Source organism: Canis lupus, chromosome 6 (genome assembly GCF_011100685.1).
Source record: "Canis lupus familiaris isolate Mischka breed German Shepherd chromosome 6, alternate assembly UU_Cfam_GSD_1.0, whole genome shotgun sequence".
In the NCBI taxonomy this organism is placed as follows: Eukaryota; Metazoa; Chordata; class Mammalia; order Carnivora; family Canidae; genus Canis; species Canis lupus.
The window spans coordinates 10,383,486-10,404,446 of NC_049227.1; the positions used below are offsets into that span (position 1 = coordinate 10,383,486).

At 48.4% G+C, this 20,961-nt stretch overlaps 1 protein-coding gene and 1 long non-coding RNA gene across 2 annotated transcripts in view; one reads left to right on the forward strand and one right to left on the reverse strand.

The window, feature by feature from the left end:
• The window catches only part of LOC119872157, a 60,940-nt gene extending 55,896 nt beyond the window's left edge, over nucleotides 1-5,044 (forward strand). The window contains exon 5 of the long non-coding RNA XR_005360580.1: nucleotides 4,203-5,044. This is a non-coding gene — a long non-coding RNA (uncharacterized LOC119872157). The remainder of the gene's footprint in view (nucleotides 1-4,202) is intronic.
• Nucleotides 1-20,758, reverse strand: part of MYH16 (myosin, heavy chain 16) — a 63,996-nt gene extending 43,238 nt beyond the window's left edge. Inside the window, 17 exon segments of the mRNA XM_038539442.1 lie at nucleotides 449-566; nucleotides 1,712-1,799; nucleotides 2,656-2,714; nucleotides 3,696-3,822; nucleotides 5,424-5,603; nucleotides 7,030-7,200; nucleotides 9,453-9,721; nucleotides 10,076-10,214; nucleotides 10,984-11,087; nucleotides 11,273-11,371; nucleotides 11,643-11,706; nucleotides 12,767-12,859; nucleotides 13,615-13,711; nucleotides 14,028-14,055; nucleotides 14,655-14,811; nucleotides 17,099-17,242; nucleotides 20,259-20,758. Of these exon segments, the coding sequence (XP_038395370.1) occupies nucleotides 449-566; nucleotides 1,712-1,799; nucleotides 2,656-2,714; nucleotides 3,696-3,822; nucleotides 5,424-5,603; nucleotides 7,030-7,200; nucleotides 9,453-9,721; nucleotides 10,076-10,214; nucleotides 10,984-11,087; nucleotides 11,273-11,371; nucleotides 11,643-11,706; nucleotides 12,767-12,859; nucleotides 13,615-13,711; nucleotides 14,028-14,055; nucleotides 14,655-14,811; nucleotides 17,099-17,242; nucleotides 20,259-20,612 (2,291 nt within the window). The 5' untranslated portion in view covers nucleotides 20,613-20,758.
• Nucleotides 20,759-20,961: the final 203 nt, after the last annotated feature.

The following is a 20,961-nucleotide window of genomic DNA, read 5'->3' on the forward strand; positions in this document are numbered from 1 at the left end:
GGAGTGTTTATATGGAAATCCAAAGACACTACACATCAGGGCTTTTTTATTTTTATTATCTTTTTTAAGTTTAACCTGGAGAGCCTATTGTTAGACATTTATCTGGAAGCCAGAACATGCCTCATAGTCAGCCCACCAGAAGAGTGAGGGAGTTGAAGTATTTATATGCCAATTGTCCTTAGTCATTGGTGGAGGGCTGCTCCCGGGGAGGCATTACTTCCTGAGACATTCAGCCTGCCAAGTAGCAAAGCAAGCTCCAGAGCCAGAGAAAGCCCTCAGGCAAAGAAATGCAGGTTCTGGCAGTTGAAAGTCAGGCCAGTGCATACTAAAGTAATGAGAGTGAGGTGGTATCTGCTGTGAGGTGTACTGTCTGCTACAACAGGACTCTTTATCAGTCAGTCCTGGAAACTGAGAATTATACTCACGGTATCAGAGAGACACCACTCACCTCTGTTTGAACTCTGGGTACTGCATCCTGTTTGGGAAGCCCTTCCTGCAAATACGGATGCCTTCCAGGACTCCGTTACAAGCTAGCTGGTGCATGATCAGGTGGGCGTCCACCACACCTGCCAAGAGGGAGGGCACAGGATGCTGTCAGTGCTCCCGGGTGGGACAAGCTACTCCTTGCCACTGCAGAAAGCTAACTGAGCATCTATATTGTTGACCCCAGTTTCCTCCCATCACTGCTCAGGGGGCCCCACAATTCAGCCAAGACCCAAAGGGTCTCCCGAATGTGACTTCCAGCTGGTGAACATGATTTTTGCTTTACAAAGCAGCTAGAACATGACTTTTGGATGATCCATTTTTTAAAAAGATTTTATTTATTAGAGAGAGAGTGCATGTGCTGAGTAAGGAGAGGAGCAAAGGGGGAGAAAGAGGGACTCTGTGCTGAGTATGGAGCCCGATGCAGTGCTCAATCCCAGGACCCTGAGATCATGACCTGGGCTGAAACCAGAGTCTGATTTTCCGTTGACTGAACCACTCAGGTGTCCCTAGATGATCCATTTTTTGGGGGGGATCCTTTGGTGCACCACTTTGCCCCAATCATCCCTGGTGATTAAAAGTGGACTTAAGGGCACCTGGGTGGTTCAGTGGTTGAGCATCTGCCTTTGGCTTAGGTTGTGATCACAGGGTCCTGGGATCGAGGTCTGAATTGGGCTCCCCGCAGGGAGTCTGCTTCTCCCTCTGCCTGTGTCTCTGCCTCTCTTTCTGTGTCTCTCATGAATAAATAAAATCTTAAAAAAAAATTTTTTTTAAAGTGGACTTAATTCATACCTGGCTTACAGCTTGCGCTCAACAAATGTTAGCTATTTTTATTAACTGTTATTGTTTCAGTGGGTCAAAATTGTCCAATTGAAAAATTGGTGGAAAGACAGGGAGGCAAAAAAGAGAAACAGTACTCCATATTTCAAAAATAATTAAACTTTTCTTTTTTTTTTTTTATTTATGATAGTCACAGAGAGAGAGAGAGAGAGGCAGAGACACAGGCAGAGGGAGAAGCAGGCTCCAGGCACTGGGAGCCCCATGTGGGATTCGATCCCGGGTCTCCAGGATCGTGCCCTGGGCCAAAGGCAGGCGCCAAACCACTGCGCCACCCAGGGATCCCTCAAAAATAATTAAACTGCTATATGTGTTCACTATACTAGTAAAAGGGGGGTACTTAATTTGAGCAAACACTAACTTCACAGGGAAACTCATTCCCACAATGTACCTGATTGCTTGAATTCGTTGGGGACAATACAGCGGACGAAATGGGGAGCAGTGCTGTGGAGGGTGGCCATCAGCTTATTCAGCTGCTCCTGGTGATAGAGGAAAAAGAAACAGAAAGACTGAGCAGGGTTCAGTGTTGGTGTTGCAGGACCCCCATGCTCAGCAGAGGTATTTGTTTAGAGTTCAATTAATTAAATTAAAACTTAAAATTAAAATGGAGTTCTGACACACCAGCCTCTTTTCCAGTACTCACCCACCACATGTGGCTAGTGGCTGTCACAATGGATATCATCTTGGTCGGTGCCTGTCCTCTCAGAGGGACTGGCCCAAGGTGACATGACTTTCAGTAAGGAGGGCCCTTCTTGAATCAATGATGGCTCATCATAGTCTTAGTACTAGAAGGAAACTCTGGTGCCTGTGAGGACAAATCCCTGCCCGTTGGATGGTCCCTCCTCCTCTGCTTGGATACCTCCAATGACATAGCCTGTCCTGCCTTAGGGCAGCCAGATCCTTCAGAAATAAATCTATCTTTGGGCAACATCTTGCTAGTGGCTGCCCTTCTGCACTTTGGAACGTATCCCCGGTAGTGCCCCAAATCTGTGGAAGTTGTGATCAGCCCAGAATTTCTGCCAGCCAACTCTTGGACTCAAGATCTTAGGTACTGATATGTCCATTGATACCACTCTCTGGATTTCAGTTTAAAATGACATGGTTAAGTGGAACCATCCCTAAGGGTCTTTCCTGGTCTGAGGTCCTGTGGTTCTGTGACCCCTTCAGAAGGAAACAGACTCCTTGGATGAAAGAGGTAATCGTAGACATAGAAATGAAATCATCCTGTCCTGCATTGTGAGGTGGCAGGCAGACCACCACCCCATTAGAAGGGAGGGTTTGAGGAGGGGAGGATTCACTGGATGCAAAGTGGCCTGTGGGGCAGCCCCTGCTCACCCTGTAGAAGTTGGAGACTGTCATGAAGGAAGACCCTCTCTTCTGCTTCTTGCTTCCAGCTGAGGAAGAAAGACAAGCATGTTTCATGTTAGAACACAGCACTGGGACAGGCAGCCTCTGCTAAGTGTTCTGTGTCAAGGAAATGCATTCTCTGGTTTAAAAAGGCTTTTCTTGGGGGGGCCCCTGGATGGCTCAGCTGGTTAAGCATCTGACTCTTGGTTTCAGCTCAGGTCATGATCTCAGGGTCCTGAGATCCATCCCTGAGTTGGGCTCCACACTCAGCAGGGAGTCTGGTTGAGATTCTCTCTCTCCCTCTGCCCCTGCCCCTCTCAATTTTTTTTTCTCTCTCTCTCTTAAAAAAAAAAAAAAAAAAAAAGGCTTTTCTTGGGACTAGGTAAGGTGGGGCCCTCACAACAGGAAAGGGAGATCTACCAGTGAATGGGTAAATGGGATGACTGTGGTTATTGTCAATAAGAGCATTAGATCTCTGTAGAATATGTAACCCTTTGTGATTTAGGGCTACACAAGGGGACAAACTGTTCCCATTGCCTGAGAAGGAAGAACCCACAGACCATCTGGAGGAATTGCATGTTGATGATGAAAAGATTTCTGAATTCAAGGAAATTTGCAGTTCTTGCCCCTCCAAGTGGCAGCCACATTGGGCAACTTCCACCCGGGGTGTTTCCATGTGGGTCACATGACCTCCATGGTATAGGAAGCAGGGCTGGGTTTGGCCTTTGCCTCAGACAGAGGAGAACAGGGAGCAGAAAATAAGCACACAGCATCTGGGCCTCAACTCTTCCAAAGCAGTATCGCTCCACCTGCAGGTGATACGGGCCCAGCGATCAATGCAGTTGATGGAATCTCAGGATGCATCTGCATCTCTCCATGGCACCATTGTCCACGGCCTACCTCAAGCAACTTGTCATTCATTCATCCATTTAGCAAGAGTTTAATGAGAGAGTTTTGTTTCCTTATTTCCGTTTTGGTCACTAATGGGCATTGGTATGGGGAGACCAGACACAAGGGGTCAGCTGTACCTGGAGCCTCCTCTTCTTTGAAGAGAAGGGCCAGGAGTCCCAGGGATGATTTCTGGAACAAACCCACCACTGTTTCATTCAGGGGGTCTTTGTTCTTCTCCAGCCATCCCGTGATGTTGTAAGCCACCTGGAGGAGGGGCAAGTGCCAGTGGTTACCTTCAGGTCCAGCCTCAATCTTCCAAGGTCCCACAGCCAGAACCTCTACCTACATTTTGGCCTGCTCTGGGCTTCCAGGGTCAACCTGAAACCCCATTTCCTGGGCTTTGGTTATTACTGATGACTTTTCTGGAGTCCTGGGGGCATCCCTGAACCACAGGATGAAGTGGAAGCCTCATTATCTGCTTTCTTGGGCATTTTCAATTTGCCTGTTTAAGCCCCTTGTCTCTGAGCTTTTCCAACAAACCAGGACTCCCCAGGTACTTGCTGTCAGGCTGTGACCTTCTCCTGCATGTCTTGCTTTGTTGGCTACTCTGAGCCTGCCTGACCTCTGGCTCTTTTTCTACCCAGGTGTGGATTGACCTTCATCCAGCCTCAGCCCTTGATGTGAATGACTGGCCTTGACCAGGGAAATCCTGAGCTACATGAAGAGCTCCCTACAAGGGTGTCTGGTCTCTCCTTGCTCAAGGGCACATATCCCCTGGCCATTGCCTGGTGGAAGAGGGGCTCCATGTGCTCAGGTAATTGGAAATACATTCATTTCTGCTTCCCATTTTGCCACGTGGCCCTAGCTGGAGGGGCAAAGAGGAAGCACTTTTCAGATTCTTCCAATGAGCATAGGGAACTGAGGGAAGCAGATAAGAAGCTAAAACTTTTGGGCTTTCCTTCTCTTATGTAGTATAGACATTCATCACCTCCAGGCCTTCTTAGAAGGGCATAGGCCCCATTAGACTTTGAATATTCCATTGCTACAGATCCAGAGCTCTTCGCATTTTATTGTGGGAGGTGAGGTAGTGCACCACAATCAGCTGTTTGCTTTAGGCACTGGCGTGATTCATTTTGCAAGTAATTGGTATTGTTATGGTTGATGAGATCATAAAATCTTGGCTCCAGTGCCCAATCCAACAGCAGCTTTCCTGACAGCTCTGTCCTAAGGCTGCTGTTTCTCTGCAGTTAAACCCACAGAGGCTCAACGAACTCTGGTGGTAACAGGAGCATTGGCATTTACGGCAATACTGCAATCCCAAGGAAACCAAACTCATTCTTGAAAGCTAGCTGAACAAACGTCTCCCCTATCAATTATTCAAATAGAACCTGAGTCCTGGCTGCACTTAATTCCTTCTTCCCCAAGGACTACGTTTGTCATGAATGAAAAAGCCAGTTTGGAGATGTCATTTTGTTGGTTTGGTGGCCGTGAGCAGTCAGAGAGATAAGTTAATCAATTGGGGGTAATTGCTGGGGTCGTGGAATTTCTTTTTGCTTTTTGCAAGTAAATTCTGTCCAAGATCTAGCTTTAGCCATCAAATCAAGGGCCATAGACAATAGTGTGGCCCTGGTGGGTCTGAGGGATGAACTGGTGCCTGCTCCCTGATTGTTTTGGAATTCCCAGAGGGAGAAGTGATGAAGAAATATGAATCAGAGGTCATTTCTCCAAGCTGATCACGCTGTTCTATCTTGGCTGTGCTAGTTGGAGGCAGAAAGTCTCAGGAAGAGCATGGCAGGAAAGACCTATAATAACCCAAGCTGATTGCAGCAGGAAGGTGGCCACAGGGGGCACTGAGGGGTACTCACAGTGCCTGCATAGTGGACGAGTTCGAAGTGGGCCTCGGGCCCCTTGCCCTTGCCCCCCTTGGGCTTGAGGAAGTTGTTGGACTTGCCCAAGTGGTTGTCATACAGGGCCGCCTTGAAGGTGGCGTCGGTAGCCTTGGGGAAGACGCACTGTTCCTCCAAGATGGAGAAGATGCCCATGGGCTAGAAGGGAAAAATGATAAATGGTATTAGAGGAGGTCACAGGACCCCAATGGGGCCACTCAGGTATTGGCATGGGAGTGGTGGGAGGGATGTCCCAGACACCCAGGTGGCAGCCAGAACTCTGGATAAGGACCCCTGGTAATGGTGCAGTAGCTCCATGGTCTGGTCTTCAAATGCTAAAGCCATTTAGACTTGAAAGAGGCTAGGATTCATTGAATCTAACAGAAGGGAAGTGGGGGTATGCAGGGGCTACATAGCTCCCCAAATGCTTATCCCTCCTGAATAGTGGTGCCAGGCAGGCTTAGCCCTCAGGAAAATGGTAAAGTCAATGCCACCTGTCCTTTCTGTGTTTAACTCTCTCTTATCTGCTTTTGCCCTCAATGACATTCCTGGCTATAGGGTTTCTAGGTCTCTTCTCACAGAACAAGCAAGCTCATAAATGCTTATAAATGCTGCTCCTCATCACTCCCCCAACCTATGGAGGGCTGGATTTCTAAGGAAAATTTCTGGAAGAGGGCAATGCTTAATCCCAAAGCTCAAACATGAGGACATTTCAGGTTCTCTGACAGCTGGACAGGAAGGCATTTGTAAGTGGTAGGGGACAGGTGGATTGTGCACACAGCCTGTTTTTTGGAGACTCTTTTCCTGGGAGGTTAAGGCTGGTCTCACATCAGAGACCTCTGGCTGCCTTGCTGATAGATTCTCTATGACAGCCTCGAGGCTGAGCCTCAGAGACGACATATGTTATTTCTTTCTTTTATTTTTTAAGTTTTTACTTTGAAATAATTTTAGGCTTGTAAAAGAGTGCAAAGCATTCCTACATGCTTTTCATCCAGCTTCTCAAAATGTTAACGCAATCTCAGTAATGATAATGAAAACCAGGAAATTAACATTGATATAATACTTTGAGCAGACTGTTCGGATTTTGTCATCTGCCCTTTTAATATCCTTTTTCTATCCCTTTTCTGCATTGGATCAAAACATATATTCTTGAACTAGATCATTTGCTAAAACGTTCCCTGTGTTGTAATTACAGGGGTGGCTAATAGACTGACTAGGTCAGAACCTGACTCTACCATTCACAGGTTGTATGACCTTGGACAGGTTACTTCCTTTCTCTATGTCTCAATGTTCCCATATGCAAAATGGTTATAATACATCACACACACACACACACAGACACACACAGACACACACACACACACACACGAATGGTAGGTTGTGATGATCCAGTGAGTTGAGGCATCTAACAGCCCAACTAACAGTGGTCATTGCAAAACTACTGTACCCATTTTGCAGAGAGGAAGCTAGAGGTCAGACCTACCAAGGTCACTTCCCCATAGACCCCAGTGAAGTTCCTTTCTGAGGCATGCCCTAGTCAGGGCCCTCACCTCTCTCTAACCCTCACCATTGAACAGCAGGTTACCTTTTCCAGGAGGTCAATGCAGGCCTGTAGGTCAAGGCCAAAGTCGATGAAGACCCATTCAATGCCCTCCCTCTTGTACTCCTCTTGCTCAAGCACAAACATGTGGTGGTTGAAGAACTGTTGCAGCTTCTCATTGGTGAAGTTGATGCACAGCTGCTCGAAGCTGTTGAACTGGGGTGGGAGGGCAGAGAGCAGGGCATCAGCCAGGACGCAGACAGAGCCTCCCTGGGACCAGGACTGAGGGACGAGTCACAGGCAGAGCTCAAATCTGCTGAGGGCCAACCATTTCAGGTGCTACCCCAGATGCCTGAATGCTGACCACCAGGCAGGGTTTCATCAGCCCTGCAAGAAGCCCTTCTCGGTTACCCTCCTCTGCAAAGGCACAGAGCAACATAGAACCTGCGGAGCAGGCTTGCGGAGGAGAGAGGCAGAAGAGAGTGAGGGCTGGGGTCTGGGGGGCCCAAACCTCAAATACCACCTCATGTGGTTAATTAAAATCATTGTGGAAAGAATCACTTTCTTTCTAGCATAGAAATCATTTGAGAGGCTTTATGCTTCTGACCCTGTGTGCCTTTAGACAGCTCTCTGTGTGCAGTTTTTTTAATGCTTATCTATAGGATGAAGGAGTTTGAGGGGTTTACAAGTTACCTTTAAAAAAATCAGAGAGTGCTTTCTCTTAATGAAATCTCACCCGAAATCCTCAGGAAAAATAGGTTAAAGCAGAGGGGGCCACTGCAATCACAGAGCACGCCCATGTGCCAGACTCTGTGCCAAGTCACACCTGCTCAAACCTTATATGGCAAGAATGATTGGTGTTCCATTAATAGGTGGAGAAAGAGAGGCACACGACTTGGAAGTGGCCAAGCAAAGATTCAAACCCTGTTTGTTTATTGCACACACTATGTTGTTGGCACAGATCATCCTCCTTTCTCCTAATCCCTCCACTGCTGGCCATCAGTGGCTTCCCAGAAAGCCAGGGAGCACAGTCTGGAAACTTGAAGCCTCCTTCCACCTATGAAATTAAATGATTCTATTGTAGATGGCAGTCAAATTAGCCTTTTAGAGTCTGAAAGAAATTGGGCTAAACTGGTGGGGTTGGTTTGGTTTGGTTTGGTTTTTTAAGTAGGTTCCATGCCCAGTGTGAAGCCCAACATGGGGTCTGAACTCACAACCCTGAGATCAAGACCTAAGCCGAAGTCAAGAGTCAGATGCTCAACTGACTGAACCACCCAGGTGCCCCTGGTCTAAGTTGATTTAAAAAGAATCCATCTGTGGCCAGTGGAAATCTTAAAATAGTAGGATAATGGAGTGAAATGAGCTTTATAGGTCATCTCTTCCAGCCTGTTCATTTTAGAGTTGAAAAAACTGAGGCTCAGTAACTACTTTCCCAAGGCCACACAGCTAGCTGATGGCCAACCTGAGTCCAGAACCATATCTCCTAATCATGCTGCCTCCAATTACAAAGGTAAAATATTCCTGACCCACAACACTAGTCTGTTGAGACCTGAGTCTCTTTTGTGCAGGAAAGAAGTGGGAGGCCACAGTGTTGTGCTGGTATATCAGCTGACTCTCTGTCTTTCAAAAACAAAAGGAAGGAAGGAAGGAAGGAAGGAAGGAAGGAAGGAAGGAAGGAGGAGGGAGGGAGGAAGGAAGGAAGGAAGGAAGGAAGGAAGGAAGGAAGGAAGGAAGGAAGGAAGGAAGAGAGAGAGGGAGGGAGGGAGGGAGGGAGAGGGAAGGAAGGAAGAAAGAAAGGAAAGGAAAGGAAAGGAAAGGAAAGGAAAGGAAAGGAAAGGAAAAAAGAAAAGAAAAAGAAATAGAAATAGAAAAGAAAAAAGAAAGAGCCTAATTTGAAGTGTTGGACAATTTCATGGTATAAGGGTATCAAAATGATGTCAACTAGATCAAAAAATTCCTGAAAACCGCCTGAGTGGCTCAGCTGTTGAGTGTCTGCCTTTGATTCCTGATGCCTGAGTGGCTCAGGTGTTGAGTGTCTGCCTTTGACTCAAGGCATGATCCCAGGGTGTGGGATCGAGTCCCACATCGGGCTCCTGCATGGAGCCTGCTTCTCCCTCTGCCTGTGTCTCTGCCTCTCTCTCTCTCTCTCTCTGTATCTGTCATAAATAAATAAAATATTTAAAAAAAAATTCCTGAAAACTTAACAATCAGCCCTTGTAAGGCAGTACAGGCCAGCTCTAGCCTGCCACCCATTCTATCCAGTATGTTCACACAATTCTTTATGGTTTGGCTCCATACAAATGAAGATGGAACTTTCTGGATGCCAAAAGTCAGAGACCCAAGAGCAAACACCTGAGATTGGCCCACTTCAGGTCCAAGATGAGAAATGAGAGAATCGTGGTGAAAAGTAGCTTTTAAAAGAAAAACGATCACCCCAAAGCAGAAAGAGAATGCCAGGACAGGCACACCTCAAAGATCTCAAAGCCAGCGATGTCCAACACGCCAATGAAGAACTGCCTCTGCATTTTGGTGTCCAAGGTCTTGTTGATCCTGACCACCAGCCACTTGAACATCTTGTCATAGATGGCCTTGCCCAGGGCCCCGATAGAGTTGTTGCATTGCTCCACGTTCTGGCCCTTTTGCACAAACTCATTGCCTACTTTGACCCGGGGCCTGGTGATGCCCTTCTGGAGCTCCCCGGAATTGAGGCCCATGAGATGGGAGACTTTGTCAGCCACTGAGTAGGGACAGAAAAAGCAGGTGAGTGAAAGAAATATGATGCCCTGCCCCAGAGAAACCCAACATCATCTCTTGGGGTTAGGAACGGAGGGTGGGATGGCAGAGACTATGTGTTGCCAATGAGAAAACAGATGTCCGAGATGGTTTCCACACTCATTCAAGGCCAAGTGGCAAAGCAGAATGCAGAAACCAAAATCATGGCTCTGACTCTCTCTGAGATTATTGATGTCTGGGTGTCCAAGGAACATTCTTGGCTTATGGCATGTCTCTGAAATGTGCATGAAGCCTCAGAGAGCCAGAAGCCCCTACCACTGGCTGCCTCTTCCATGAACAGCCCCAATCAAACACCTACCCTCCGTGGTGTCCACTTCAGCTTGCTCCTCTCTGGGTTTCTGCTTGAACTTCATGTTGCCAAAATGCATGATGCCTCCAGTCAGCTTATAAATACCAATCTTCTCCTCTGCGCTGAAGCCCAGCACATCAAAGGCGACCTGCAGGGCCACAGGAAAGAAAAGGCAAGAAACTCCTGGCTTCTCATTCCATGGAAGAGAGGCCATGGTGCTGCAGTCGTGGGGTTGGCACCAATGGGCCACGCTGATACGGTGTGGGGTCTGGAGGTCAGACGCTCCCTGGCCAGAGGTACATCTGTTTTCTTCCAAGGAGCCCAGGCCAGACACTCTGCTATGTTGTCATTGTATTTATTTACCCTCCCTAGTGTCTGTTTAGTCATCTGCAAAAGGGGGGAGATGGGTGGTCCTAAGGATAAACCAGAATGATGTGTAAATGTTCAGTCCAACACTTGACACCTGGTGAGTACTTGATACATAATAACAACTGGGGAGTCACATTATCATTACTATCATTATTATTGCTAAGTCTTCATGCTAGGTACCAGGACAGAAAAAGGCAAAGGTGCATCAGGAATGGATTCTATTGTCAGACCTTCACAGAAGTTCTCTGTGTCATAGAAGGAGAGGGAGGGTGCAGTGGGGACTGAGGTGACAGGAGCATCGCTTCTAGCTGAGCTGGACTAGATGGCCCCTTAGGTGCCATGGGATCCTAGTTCAGTTCTTGCTACGACAGACTTGAGATAAATGCCACCTGTGGCTCCAGAGATCTCCAGGGGGAGAATGAATGTGGGCTGCTACCTGGCTGCTCTGAGTAACCCCCACCCTAGTTCTGGTGGCAGTGCATGCAGGGCCCCATGGTTTGTCTTGGCTCTTCCTTTTGTTTGCCAGCTGCACTGCCAGGTCCACTCACATCTGTGATCTGCAGCTCCTCCCCATCATCCATGTTCTCCACCACTGTGACGCCCTGGCTCACCCAGTGGTACTCCTTAGGGTTGGGGACCAGGAGCAAACTCTCTGCCAAAAGCAGGAAAGCAAGATGTGAGTAAAACTTTGAGAAAGTTCCCTGTAACCTATGCATTAACTCAGAGGGATTCCTGCAGAACCCAGGGTGGAGGGGGCACTGTCCTCAGGAACCTTTGTCACTGAAACAAGAGGAAAAGCAAGTTAAGGGGCAGGCAGGCAGACATAAAGATCTTTACCAATAAGTTCGGGCTTCTTGTTAGAGAGAATCTGGTAGAAAATGTGGTACCCTCTCTCAGCGGCTTGCTGTGAGATGACACGAGATTTCTCTAAGAGATCTGGAAGGGAATACACAAACACGCCCATAAATACAGTCCCATTCTGTCTGGAATGCAGGGTGCAAACGGGCTCCCCTCTCCATACAGTCCCATGCAGTAGCCAGTCTAGAGGGCCATTCCCTCTGCCCCAGACACAGATTCTAGGGGCCTGACTGCCCACATAGGGGAGTCCAGGAGCAGGGCCAGCCCCCTGGGCACGAGATAGCACTGGGGCTCACACATTCTGTAGTTGGTCCGCCCAGAAGAACCCTCCAAAGGGGGCCAGACTCACAGCTCTCGATGTCAGCTCCAGCCAGTTTGCCCGTAGTTCCGAAGTGGATTCGGATGAACTTGCCCTGAGCAGAGAGAGGAGGGTTGTGAGGGAGGACGCTCGGAGTTCTAGACCAACACATGGGCCAGCTTGGGCCACAGTCCCTTACTGGCAGACCCCTGAATTCCAAGGGCGCCGTTTGGAGTGTGACTGAGCCACACGTGCGTGGCTGGCTATATGCGGAGCTGCGATTTCCCACACAGTAGAGAAGATGGACAGGGCTTGGAGTAAAATTAAGGGTCTGTGGGGTAGCCCCACAGGGCATTTGTGGGGGAGAGAAGCACCAGCGGGAGGAGCTGGGACTGCTGGGAAATCTGCTTAGAGGCAGGCATGGGGGGAGTTTGGCCAGCAGCAGTAGGGGGTACATCCTGAGTCTCCTTACTGAGATACCACATCCCTCTCCCTGACCTTTGGTAGAACCACCGATAAATTCTCCTGGAAATAGGTGTCTCCATCTCTGCTGCTCCTGCCTGTCACCGCTATTTCTTACCTGCCCTCCCTTCCTCCCAGCTCAGTCCTGTTTACCTAGGCTCCCTGCCAGCCCACTGGCTCAGGCAGTGAGGTCCCCCCACTCTGCCCCCGCAGGAGACCAGGAATCAGGAGGGAAGCCCCGGGCATTTCTCCTCCATGGACAGCACCTCAGGTAGTACGGAGGTAGAGCTCCCATGAGAGGGCTGAGGTAGTTCAGGATCCACCAGGGCGCCAGGGACAGCACATATCCTGTATCCCCCCAGACAGGGTGGTGGTGCAGGGGAGGGATGAGGGGAGTCATCCTCAGCTTCCAACAGCTGTGAATCTCTGGCTCCCCCATCTGACTTCTCAGCCTCTCCATCACCCTATTATCTAGTCTCCCCTTTCAAGCTTCTTGATTTAAATACTGATGTGGGCTCTGTTCAATTTAGACTCCAACAGCTAAGACCTTAACAGTCTGTGGGAAGGAAATGCTGTGACTTGCCTCATTCCATTTGCATGTTTAAATCAGCCCCAATTTCCTTACCTGGAATGAGGGGATAGTCATCCCCGCATTCCAGGTGGCCCCTGTCCCACCAACACTAGGGGCCCCTGTTGTTGCTGCTCATACTTACAAAGCGAGAGGAATTGTTGTTTCTGATGGTCTTGGCGTTCCCAAAAGCCTCCAGCACAGGGTTTGCCTGGATGATTTGATCCTCCAGGGACCCCTGACCCAGAGAGAAACACAAGGTTGGGTGCTGCCTGGTGATTCGGGCCTTTCAAAGGCCTATGGCTTTTGAGCCAGGAACCCAGAGAGGAAGGGCCTTGGGAGGCCTGGAAATCAGGGCAGGAAGGAACCTGGGAAGAGGGCCACCAACCTGATGACTGTCCCTCTGCTGTCCTGACATTGGAGGGGCACCTGTCAGATGACAGGCCTTGTTTCTCATCTGTTCTATACTTTGCTATTGCTGGAGAGATTCCTGAGTGAGCCTGAAACCCCTTCCCGGGGCATCCCTGGTCTTCCTCCCCAACTCTCCCTTTCTCTGTCAGTGTTTACAGCTGCCACTGGCTCAGCTATTGCTCCTTGTGCCCCAGGGTCTGCAGAGGCAGCTGAAGGAGGAGCTGGTATGCCCCTTTCTTCCCTGCCAAGCACAAATGGCTCTGTCACCTGCATTTTCTGGGGCAGTAGAATATATCCTGTAGGAGACCCAGGTCCCTGGGCTCCTTCTCCCTAGGTGGTTTCACCTTTCTCTCCAAGCCTGTCTCTTCCTCTGTAAGATGACCCGAACCCACAGGACAGCTACGAGGGTCACATGGTCTCTGCTGTGTGTGCCCTCTAAGTGTGCCCTTCCGTGTGTGCCCATCTGTGTGTGCCCTCCTTTGTGCACCTTCCCATGTGTGCCCTCCCGTGTGTCCCCTCCATGTACATCTGAGAACAGGCCGGGCTAGGGTGACACACTCTGAGCCTGCCTGTCAGCCCTACCTTTCCATCTGAGGACTGTTTGCCAGTCCCCCCAACATTGGCAAAGTACTGGATGACCTTCTTCGTGTTCTCAGTCTTCCCAGCACCAGATTCTCCACTGCAAGTGGGAAATAGGAAGAGGGAAGCATAAAGAGGGGATTGGCCATAGAGAGGCAATGCAATCAAAGGTGCAGGCTGAGTGTTACTGTGATTCATCCCTCAGCCAGGACAGGGACAGACAGGTGAGGGGGAGTGGGGGACACAGAAGCCACCCTCAGTTCACAGGTGCAGCCTTAACACCCTGCTGAGCCCACTCACAGCCTGAAGATTTCCATACAAACTCCCACCAATTAATTCTAAGAAGGCTTAATTACATGTATAAGATACAAACTTAATTATATGTATAGAGACCGAGAGACAGAAGGGACACTTACGTGATTAGCATAGACTGATTTTCACGATCTGCAGAGAAGAAAACAGCAACACGAAGATGTAATTAGGAAACACTTAGAAACTAGACGTTTGACATCACTCTGGCCAAACAGTCTGCATTTCCCCCGTATTTCACCCAGCTTGGAGGGGGGCTGCAGCAACCAGCAGAAGCCAAAAGCCCTAGATCCTGCAGGGTCCCTGACTACATGCCTGCCATTGCAGCATTCACCTTTGTGGAAGGGCCAAGAATTTACTGGCCACTGTTTCCATCAACCCCATCCTATATAGCTACCCAATCACAAGCAACATAATAAAAATCACTTTGTGGGCCACCATGCAGTCCTGCAGAGATCATACAAGTGGTTACTTGAATTCTGGGTCGGTTACTTAACCTGGCATCCCCTATTTTTGTGAAGCTGAAGTGAGATGGGGTGTGAGATGGGGCTGGTACTTAGCAGATGCCCTGCACCCTCACTGAGCGCTGGTACCTGGTCACACGCTGCTGCTTCTCAACACTTAACCAAGAACTTCAGTGGGTAGTATGGAGTCAGGGTTGGGACTGGGTGGCACACGGTTCTAAAGATTTTGTCACCCACCCTGAGCACCCCAGCAGGCCCCACCCCACTCACTCATGAGCATGTCGTGGTAGGCATTGTCAGAGATGGAGAAGAGGTGGGGTGGCATCTCTGTGCGCTTTTTGCCTTTGTACATGTTGGCCACGCGGGCTCCATAGATGGGCAGCCACTTGTAGGGGTTGACTGTCACACAGAACAAGCCCGAGTAGGTCTGGCAGGAGGAGAGGAAGACAGTCAGCTGGCTTCTTCTCCTGCTGTTTTCCTCCCTCTATGCCCTAGCCCACCCTAGAGCAGCCTGGCTGGAGGGCACTGCCAGCCTACAGAGATATAGTGGCATCCCCTCCTGGAGGCAAAATCTGTATCTGAGCACCTAGTCAGTGAGAAAAACAATCCTTCACTGTCATATATATTTATTTCATTTTCTTTTGATTTAATTATTTGCATAGATAAGGTAGTCACTGAACAGGCAAATATGTAGCAAAAGTCCCCACAACTGGGATGCCCGAAAGGCTCATAGTTCATCCTGGGGTCCCAGGATTGAGTCCTGCATCAGGCTCCCCACAGGGAGGCTGCTTCTCCCTCTGCCTATGTCTCTGCCTCTCTCTCTCTCTCTGTGTCTCTCATGAATAAATAAAATCTTAAAAAAAAAATCCCCACAGCAGTTCAGTGCCTGCCTCCTCCTCCCACAGGTAAGCATGTGTTAATTGCTAACACTCCCTTCCACGGTTTTTGATGCATACACATACAGATCCAGGGATACATTATCACTCCCCCTTCTTGTTTTTAAAACAAAAGATAGCTTTCTATAATACTGTTCTATATCTTGCTTTATCCATTTAATATGTCTGGGAGATTTTCCATGAGAGTTTACAGAGAGACTTCTGGGGTGTTTTCACAGCTGCAAAGTCCTCCCTGTGCAGGCACAACCCCTTCTGGCAGGCAGCTGGGTTTGATCTACTCTTTTTTTTTTTTTTTTTGGTTTGATCTACTCTTAAGAAGAGGCACCAGCTTCTCTTTTCATCACAAGGCAATTCTGTAAGGAAATCGTCCCATTAAAAAGAAAAAAAAAATCAGAGAAACCATGAGGTAGTAGAAGAAATTATCCAAGGGGAGAATAAGTGAGGGTAGAGAATGGCCACGTCTGTGGGTCCCTATCCATGAGTTCTTAACTGTCCTTCGCCTTGCTGGACACTCACATCCACCTGATACCACTGCCCCCTGCCCTGTTCCATGACTCTTTCCAGTTCAACCTCAAAGATGTTTTTTAAAAATTTTATTTATTTGAGAGAGAGGGAGAGCACAAGAGAGCACAAACGGTGGGGAGGGGGAGAGGGAGAGGGAGAGGGAGAGGGAGAAGCTGACTCCCCACCAAGCCAGGAGCTTGACACAGGTCTCAATCCCAAGACCCCAGGATCACGACCTGAGCTAAAGGCAGATGCTTAACTGACTGAGCTACCCAGGTGCACCCAGTTCAACTTTAAAACCTTCCACTTTGGCGCAGCCCGGGTGGCTCAGCGGTTTAGCGCCACCTTTGGGCCAGGGCATGATCCTGGAGACCTGGGAGCAAGTCCCATGTTCGGCTCCCTGCCTGGAGCCTGTTTCTCCCTCTGCCTGTGTCTCTGCCCCCCCCCCCCCCTCTGTGTCTCTCATGAATAAATAAATAAAATATTTAAAAAAAAAACCTTCCACTTTGGCCTACATGGGAATCAACACCTCTCTCCTCCTCCCCAGCTTCTTCTTAGGATAGCTGAGATATACATACTGAGTTGTTTTTTTTTTTTTTTTTTTTTTTTTTGTAAGATTTCTTTATTCATGAGAGACACAGGAGAGAGGCAGAGACCTAGGCAGAGGGAGAAACAGGCTCCCTGCGGAAGCCCCATGTGGAACTCAATCCTGGGTCTCCGGGATCAAGGCCTGAACCAAAGGCAGATACTCAATAACTGAGCCACCCAGGAGCCCCTACATACTGAGTTTTTAAAAGGAATCTTATTAAATAGAAAACGATCCAAAGAAGGAGAAACAAAGATGAGATAGACCCCGCTTAAGTTGAGAGTATGACACATACTGTATCACCCTGGGACTGCTGCTGCTGAGTCACCCTTTCCTGCCAGTCCTGTCTGAGGGTGAGGGTGGGGAAGACAGCAGATGGATGGATGGATGGATGGATGGAAGGATGGGCGGACAGGGGATGACATCTAACAGGGAAAATAATGTTTTGATGGGAGAATTTGCAGGGATGTGGTGCGGAGGAAGACTCTCAGATGATAACCTCAGCAAAAGGTATATCAGCTGCCCATGGAGATGGCACCATCACTGAGACATTGAAGGCTGAGAGTGGAAGTTCTAATGTGTCAAAAGCACGGTCCCTGTGCCCTTATCTGAGCCATACTGTGTGATGGTTGCGGGAAGGTGGAGCAGCTGCTGTGCCCTCCCCATCAGGAGAGGGGCAGAAGATCTGTAGCTACCCCTCATCCTCACCCTTAGCCCCAGGCACTCACATAGATCCTCATGTTGGTGTAACGTTGGCGCAGATTGTTCAGGACGCTGGCCTCGTTCAAGAAAGTCATGTCCGCCATGTCACTGGCTTGGTAGAATTTGGGTGGGTTCATCTGCTGGACATCATCCTTCTTCACAGTGACAGTCTGGGTGGGAGAGTGTCAAGATACAACAGGAATTAGGAAACAGTATTGACAGCCATATGGGCTTCTGGCACAAGGTACCACATACTCTCTGGTATCCTGTAAGGAGCTGGAGTCAGGTGACCAGTAGGACCAACTCCTGGTCGAGCCATGTCCCACTGTGTAGCTTGGGCTGAGGAGAGATCTCCAAAGCCATCTGAGTCCTAACTGCCTCCCCTCTAAATAGGAATAACAGTAGCTTCCTTGGCTGGTTGCTGGGAGAACTGTATTAAATGAGATCATGTAAAATACCTTATAAGCTCCATCCCTACATTCAGAGCACCTGTGGGCCCTGCTTCTCTTCCTGCCAAGTCCATTCTTTTTTTTTTTTTTTTGTAAATGACTTAATATGTGGTTTTATTTCATATTACACACTTATTAACTAAGCAGTTAATAATCAGATGCCACCTGCCAAGTCCATTCTAATAGCTGATCAGAACTTGCTCATCAATCCTAGAGACACTTGCAGAGATATGACTCTTGGCTCTCTGCCTTGAGAATTGGTGGTGGTTTCTGAACAGCAGTGAACTTTTTCATTAAAAAAAAAAAAAAAAAAAAGGAGGCGCCTGGGTGGCTCAATTGGTTGAGCATCTGAATCTTTTATTTTTATTTTTTTTTAAAGATTTTACTTATTTATTTGAGAGAGAGAGAGAGAGAGAGAGCACAAGCGTGAGGAGGGGCAGAGGAAGACGGAGAAGTAGACTCCCCAGTGGGTGCTGAGCCTGATGCAGGGCTTGGTCCCAGGAACCCAAGATCATGACTTGAGCTAAAGTCAGATACTTAACTAACTGAACCACCCAGGAACCCCTGAGCATCCGGCTCTTTATTTTGGTTCAGGTCACCATCTCAGGGTCACGGGATCAAGTCCCTCGTTGAGTTTCACACTCAGCATGGAGTTTACTTATCCCTCTCCCTCTGCTCCTACCCCTGCTTTCTCTCTAAAACAAATGAATAAGGGGTGCCTTGGTGATTGTCAGTTTAGGGTCTGCCTTTGGCTCAGGTCATGATCCCAGGGTCCTGGGATCGAGCCCTTTTTTGGGCTCCTTGCTCAGCAGGGAGTCTGTTTCTCTCTCTACCCCTACCCCCTGTTTATGCTCTCTCTCTTTCTCTCAAATAAATAAATAAAATCTTATAAAAAAAAAGACATTTCCCTGCTCCCACCAAACCAACTTGAAGGATAAAATTGAAAGCAAGCAAACAGACAATACAATAATAATAATAATAATAATACAATGATTTCTGAGCAGTAAATGTGTCAGGGTGAAAGTAGCACGGAGTTAGGAGTCCGGAGCACTTGTGCATGGCAGGCAAACCCCATCCTCCCTCCGTGCCCCAATTTCATCTGTAAATGAAAACAGCACCAGCTCTTGAGTTCCAGCATCTGGGACCAAAGCTCAAGACATGTGATCCAGAAAACAAACATCTTTGAGCTGCCTACAGCCTGAGATGTGAGGCTTGAACACATGCTGGGATTTCTGAGACTTTTAATAATTTATGAGTCCAATAGGCAGATAATTTGAAACCTTGACAGTTCTGGAAAATCTATCCACTAATGGTCACCACATCCCTGGTAAAGCAAGCTGAGTTTTATTGAGAGTCCATTTCTGGGAATTCCCATATCTCTGGACCTCACCCTGAGGCAGACACTTCTCTCTCTTGGCTCAGGCAGGGGACAGGGGCCTTTGCCTTTATCTTAGAAACCAGGTGAGTCAGTCTTTCTGTCCCAAACTTGTGGATGCTCACGGAAGTTATGTGCTGTCCCTAACGTGTATCTAAACTGGGGCCTGTGGAGCTCCATATTCTTGTACATTACTCCTTAAAAGACTGCAGTGCTTTGCCTTTCTGAAAAGAAGGTTCTCCCAGAAGTAAGCTTGAATTTTGTGTTCCAACCCCCTTGAATGGAGGAATAGCCTCATCTCCCTGCTGCCACTCCCCTTGAAGTGAAGCAAAGCACAAAGTGAAGCTTGGCTGCTCCAAGTTCTGATCACAGAAGGTTTCTGGCATCTTGTATTCCTGCTATTGACCAAGGACCACCTTGCACTCCTGCTGCCCAATAATTGAGCCCAATACAGCTAGGTTTGAATCTGAGCTCATCATTTGTTGTCTTTGTGGCCGTGAGCAAGTTACGTAGGGCCTCCTTGATCCTTTACAAAATAGGAACTCCTAAAATCCTACTACATAAGATTATTGAAAGGATTAAACAAGTCCAGCACCTTACGAGGAGTCTCCCGCAGGATAGGGGTTTAATGAACCAAACTTTCTGCCCACTGTCTCAAGTCACCCCCACAATTAGACACAATGTAGACCAGCAGAGAGTGGTGTGCTTGTAACCTAGCTATACAGGGGGAAAATCCCTGATTTATATTATTTGTTAATTCCCACAATGTAAATATTTCCACCGTGGCTGACATCAAGTTGCCAAAGGTTTAATACTTGGCTGCAAAGCCCCTGGTTGTTTAGCATTGGGTGTTGGGCCCTCACAGGCCAGGACAAGCCAGCTCTAGCACAGGGCCGCCGTGCAGCAAGGGGCTCGGGAGGCACCATCTATGAGCGCATAGGTGAAGAGCTCCCCAGGTCAGCCAGAATGTTCTGGGCCCTGCCTCATGTTCCTGGCACACAGTGCAACTGCTGACGCTGGGATGCTCACTCTCACTCCACAGGAAAGCTGTTTGGGACTTTAAAGATACGTAAGTTCCTTGACAATCTTGTGCACACACGTACTATTTCAGAGCATTACAAAGTATTTCCATGTGTCCTACTATGTTAGAATCTCTATTGGGAAGGAGGCAAAGCTCAGAGAGGGGAAGTGTCTTGCCCGGGGCCACAGTTTGAGTGTAGCCAAGTCTGAGCTTGAACCTAGGACACAGGACTCAGCGGCACCTGCTCTTCTTATCACCCTGCCTCTTGTGAATGGACAGCAGAGCCCGGGTATCTGTCACTCCCTAAGATCATTTCATCCTAGAGGTTCTTCCTCACTCACCTGGTTGTTGACTGTTTTCACAGTGACCTGGTCACCCTGTTCAGACTGGATCTCCCCAGCGATGAAGCCCTCTTTCTCGTCTTTGACCCAGCAGGACTTCTTGATGTCATAGGGCTTGTTCATGGCTTCGATCCTCTCCTTTTCTGGAGGTGCCAGGAAGGGCATGGGGTCCACATCATCCCCACATTCACCTTTGTATCCACCGGGCATCGTGGCTTGGCAGAGGGAGGAGCAGAAAAGAACCAAGGGAGGGAACCAGGACTTCCCTGGGTGCTGTAGGGAAAAACAAGTTTGCCAAGACTGATGTATAGGCAGGAACAAAAGCCCCGAGAGAAATGGGGTTGCTTCTCTCATGTCACTTTGGGTGTCTTGGTGCCATTAGGTCTTAATAATCAAGAATACGAAATAAGGTAATAGCTCCTCAGAATTCTGTACCCACCTCCCCCCACCAACCACAAAACACTTTTGCATTTGTCCTCTCATATGCCCCTCACGCTAAGGCTGTGAGGTAGGGGTCTCCTCATTTTATGGAGAAGACAAGAGCCTGGGGAGATTAAAGCAAGGCTCTTAACCATGAAATTGGGGAAGAAAAACAATTACTATTTGGTTTTCGCTTTCCCTTTAAGGTATGAACAGAGGCCACAAGGCACAGTGGTACCCCAGTAACACAGTTTCTGTTGGGTTTGTCCCCAAGAGAAACCAC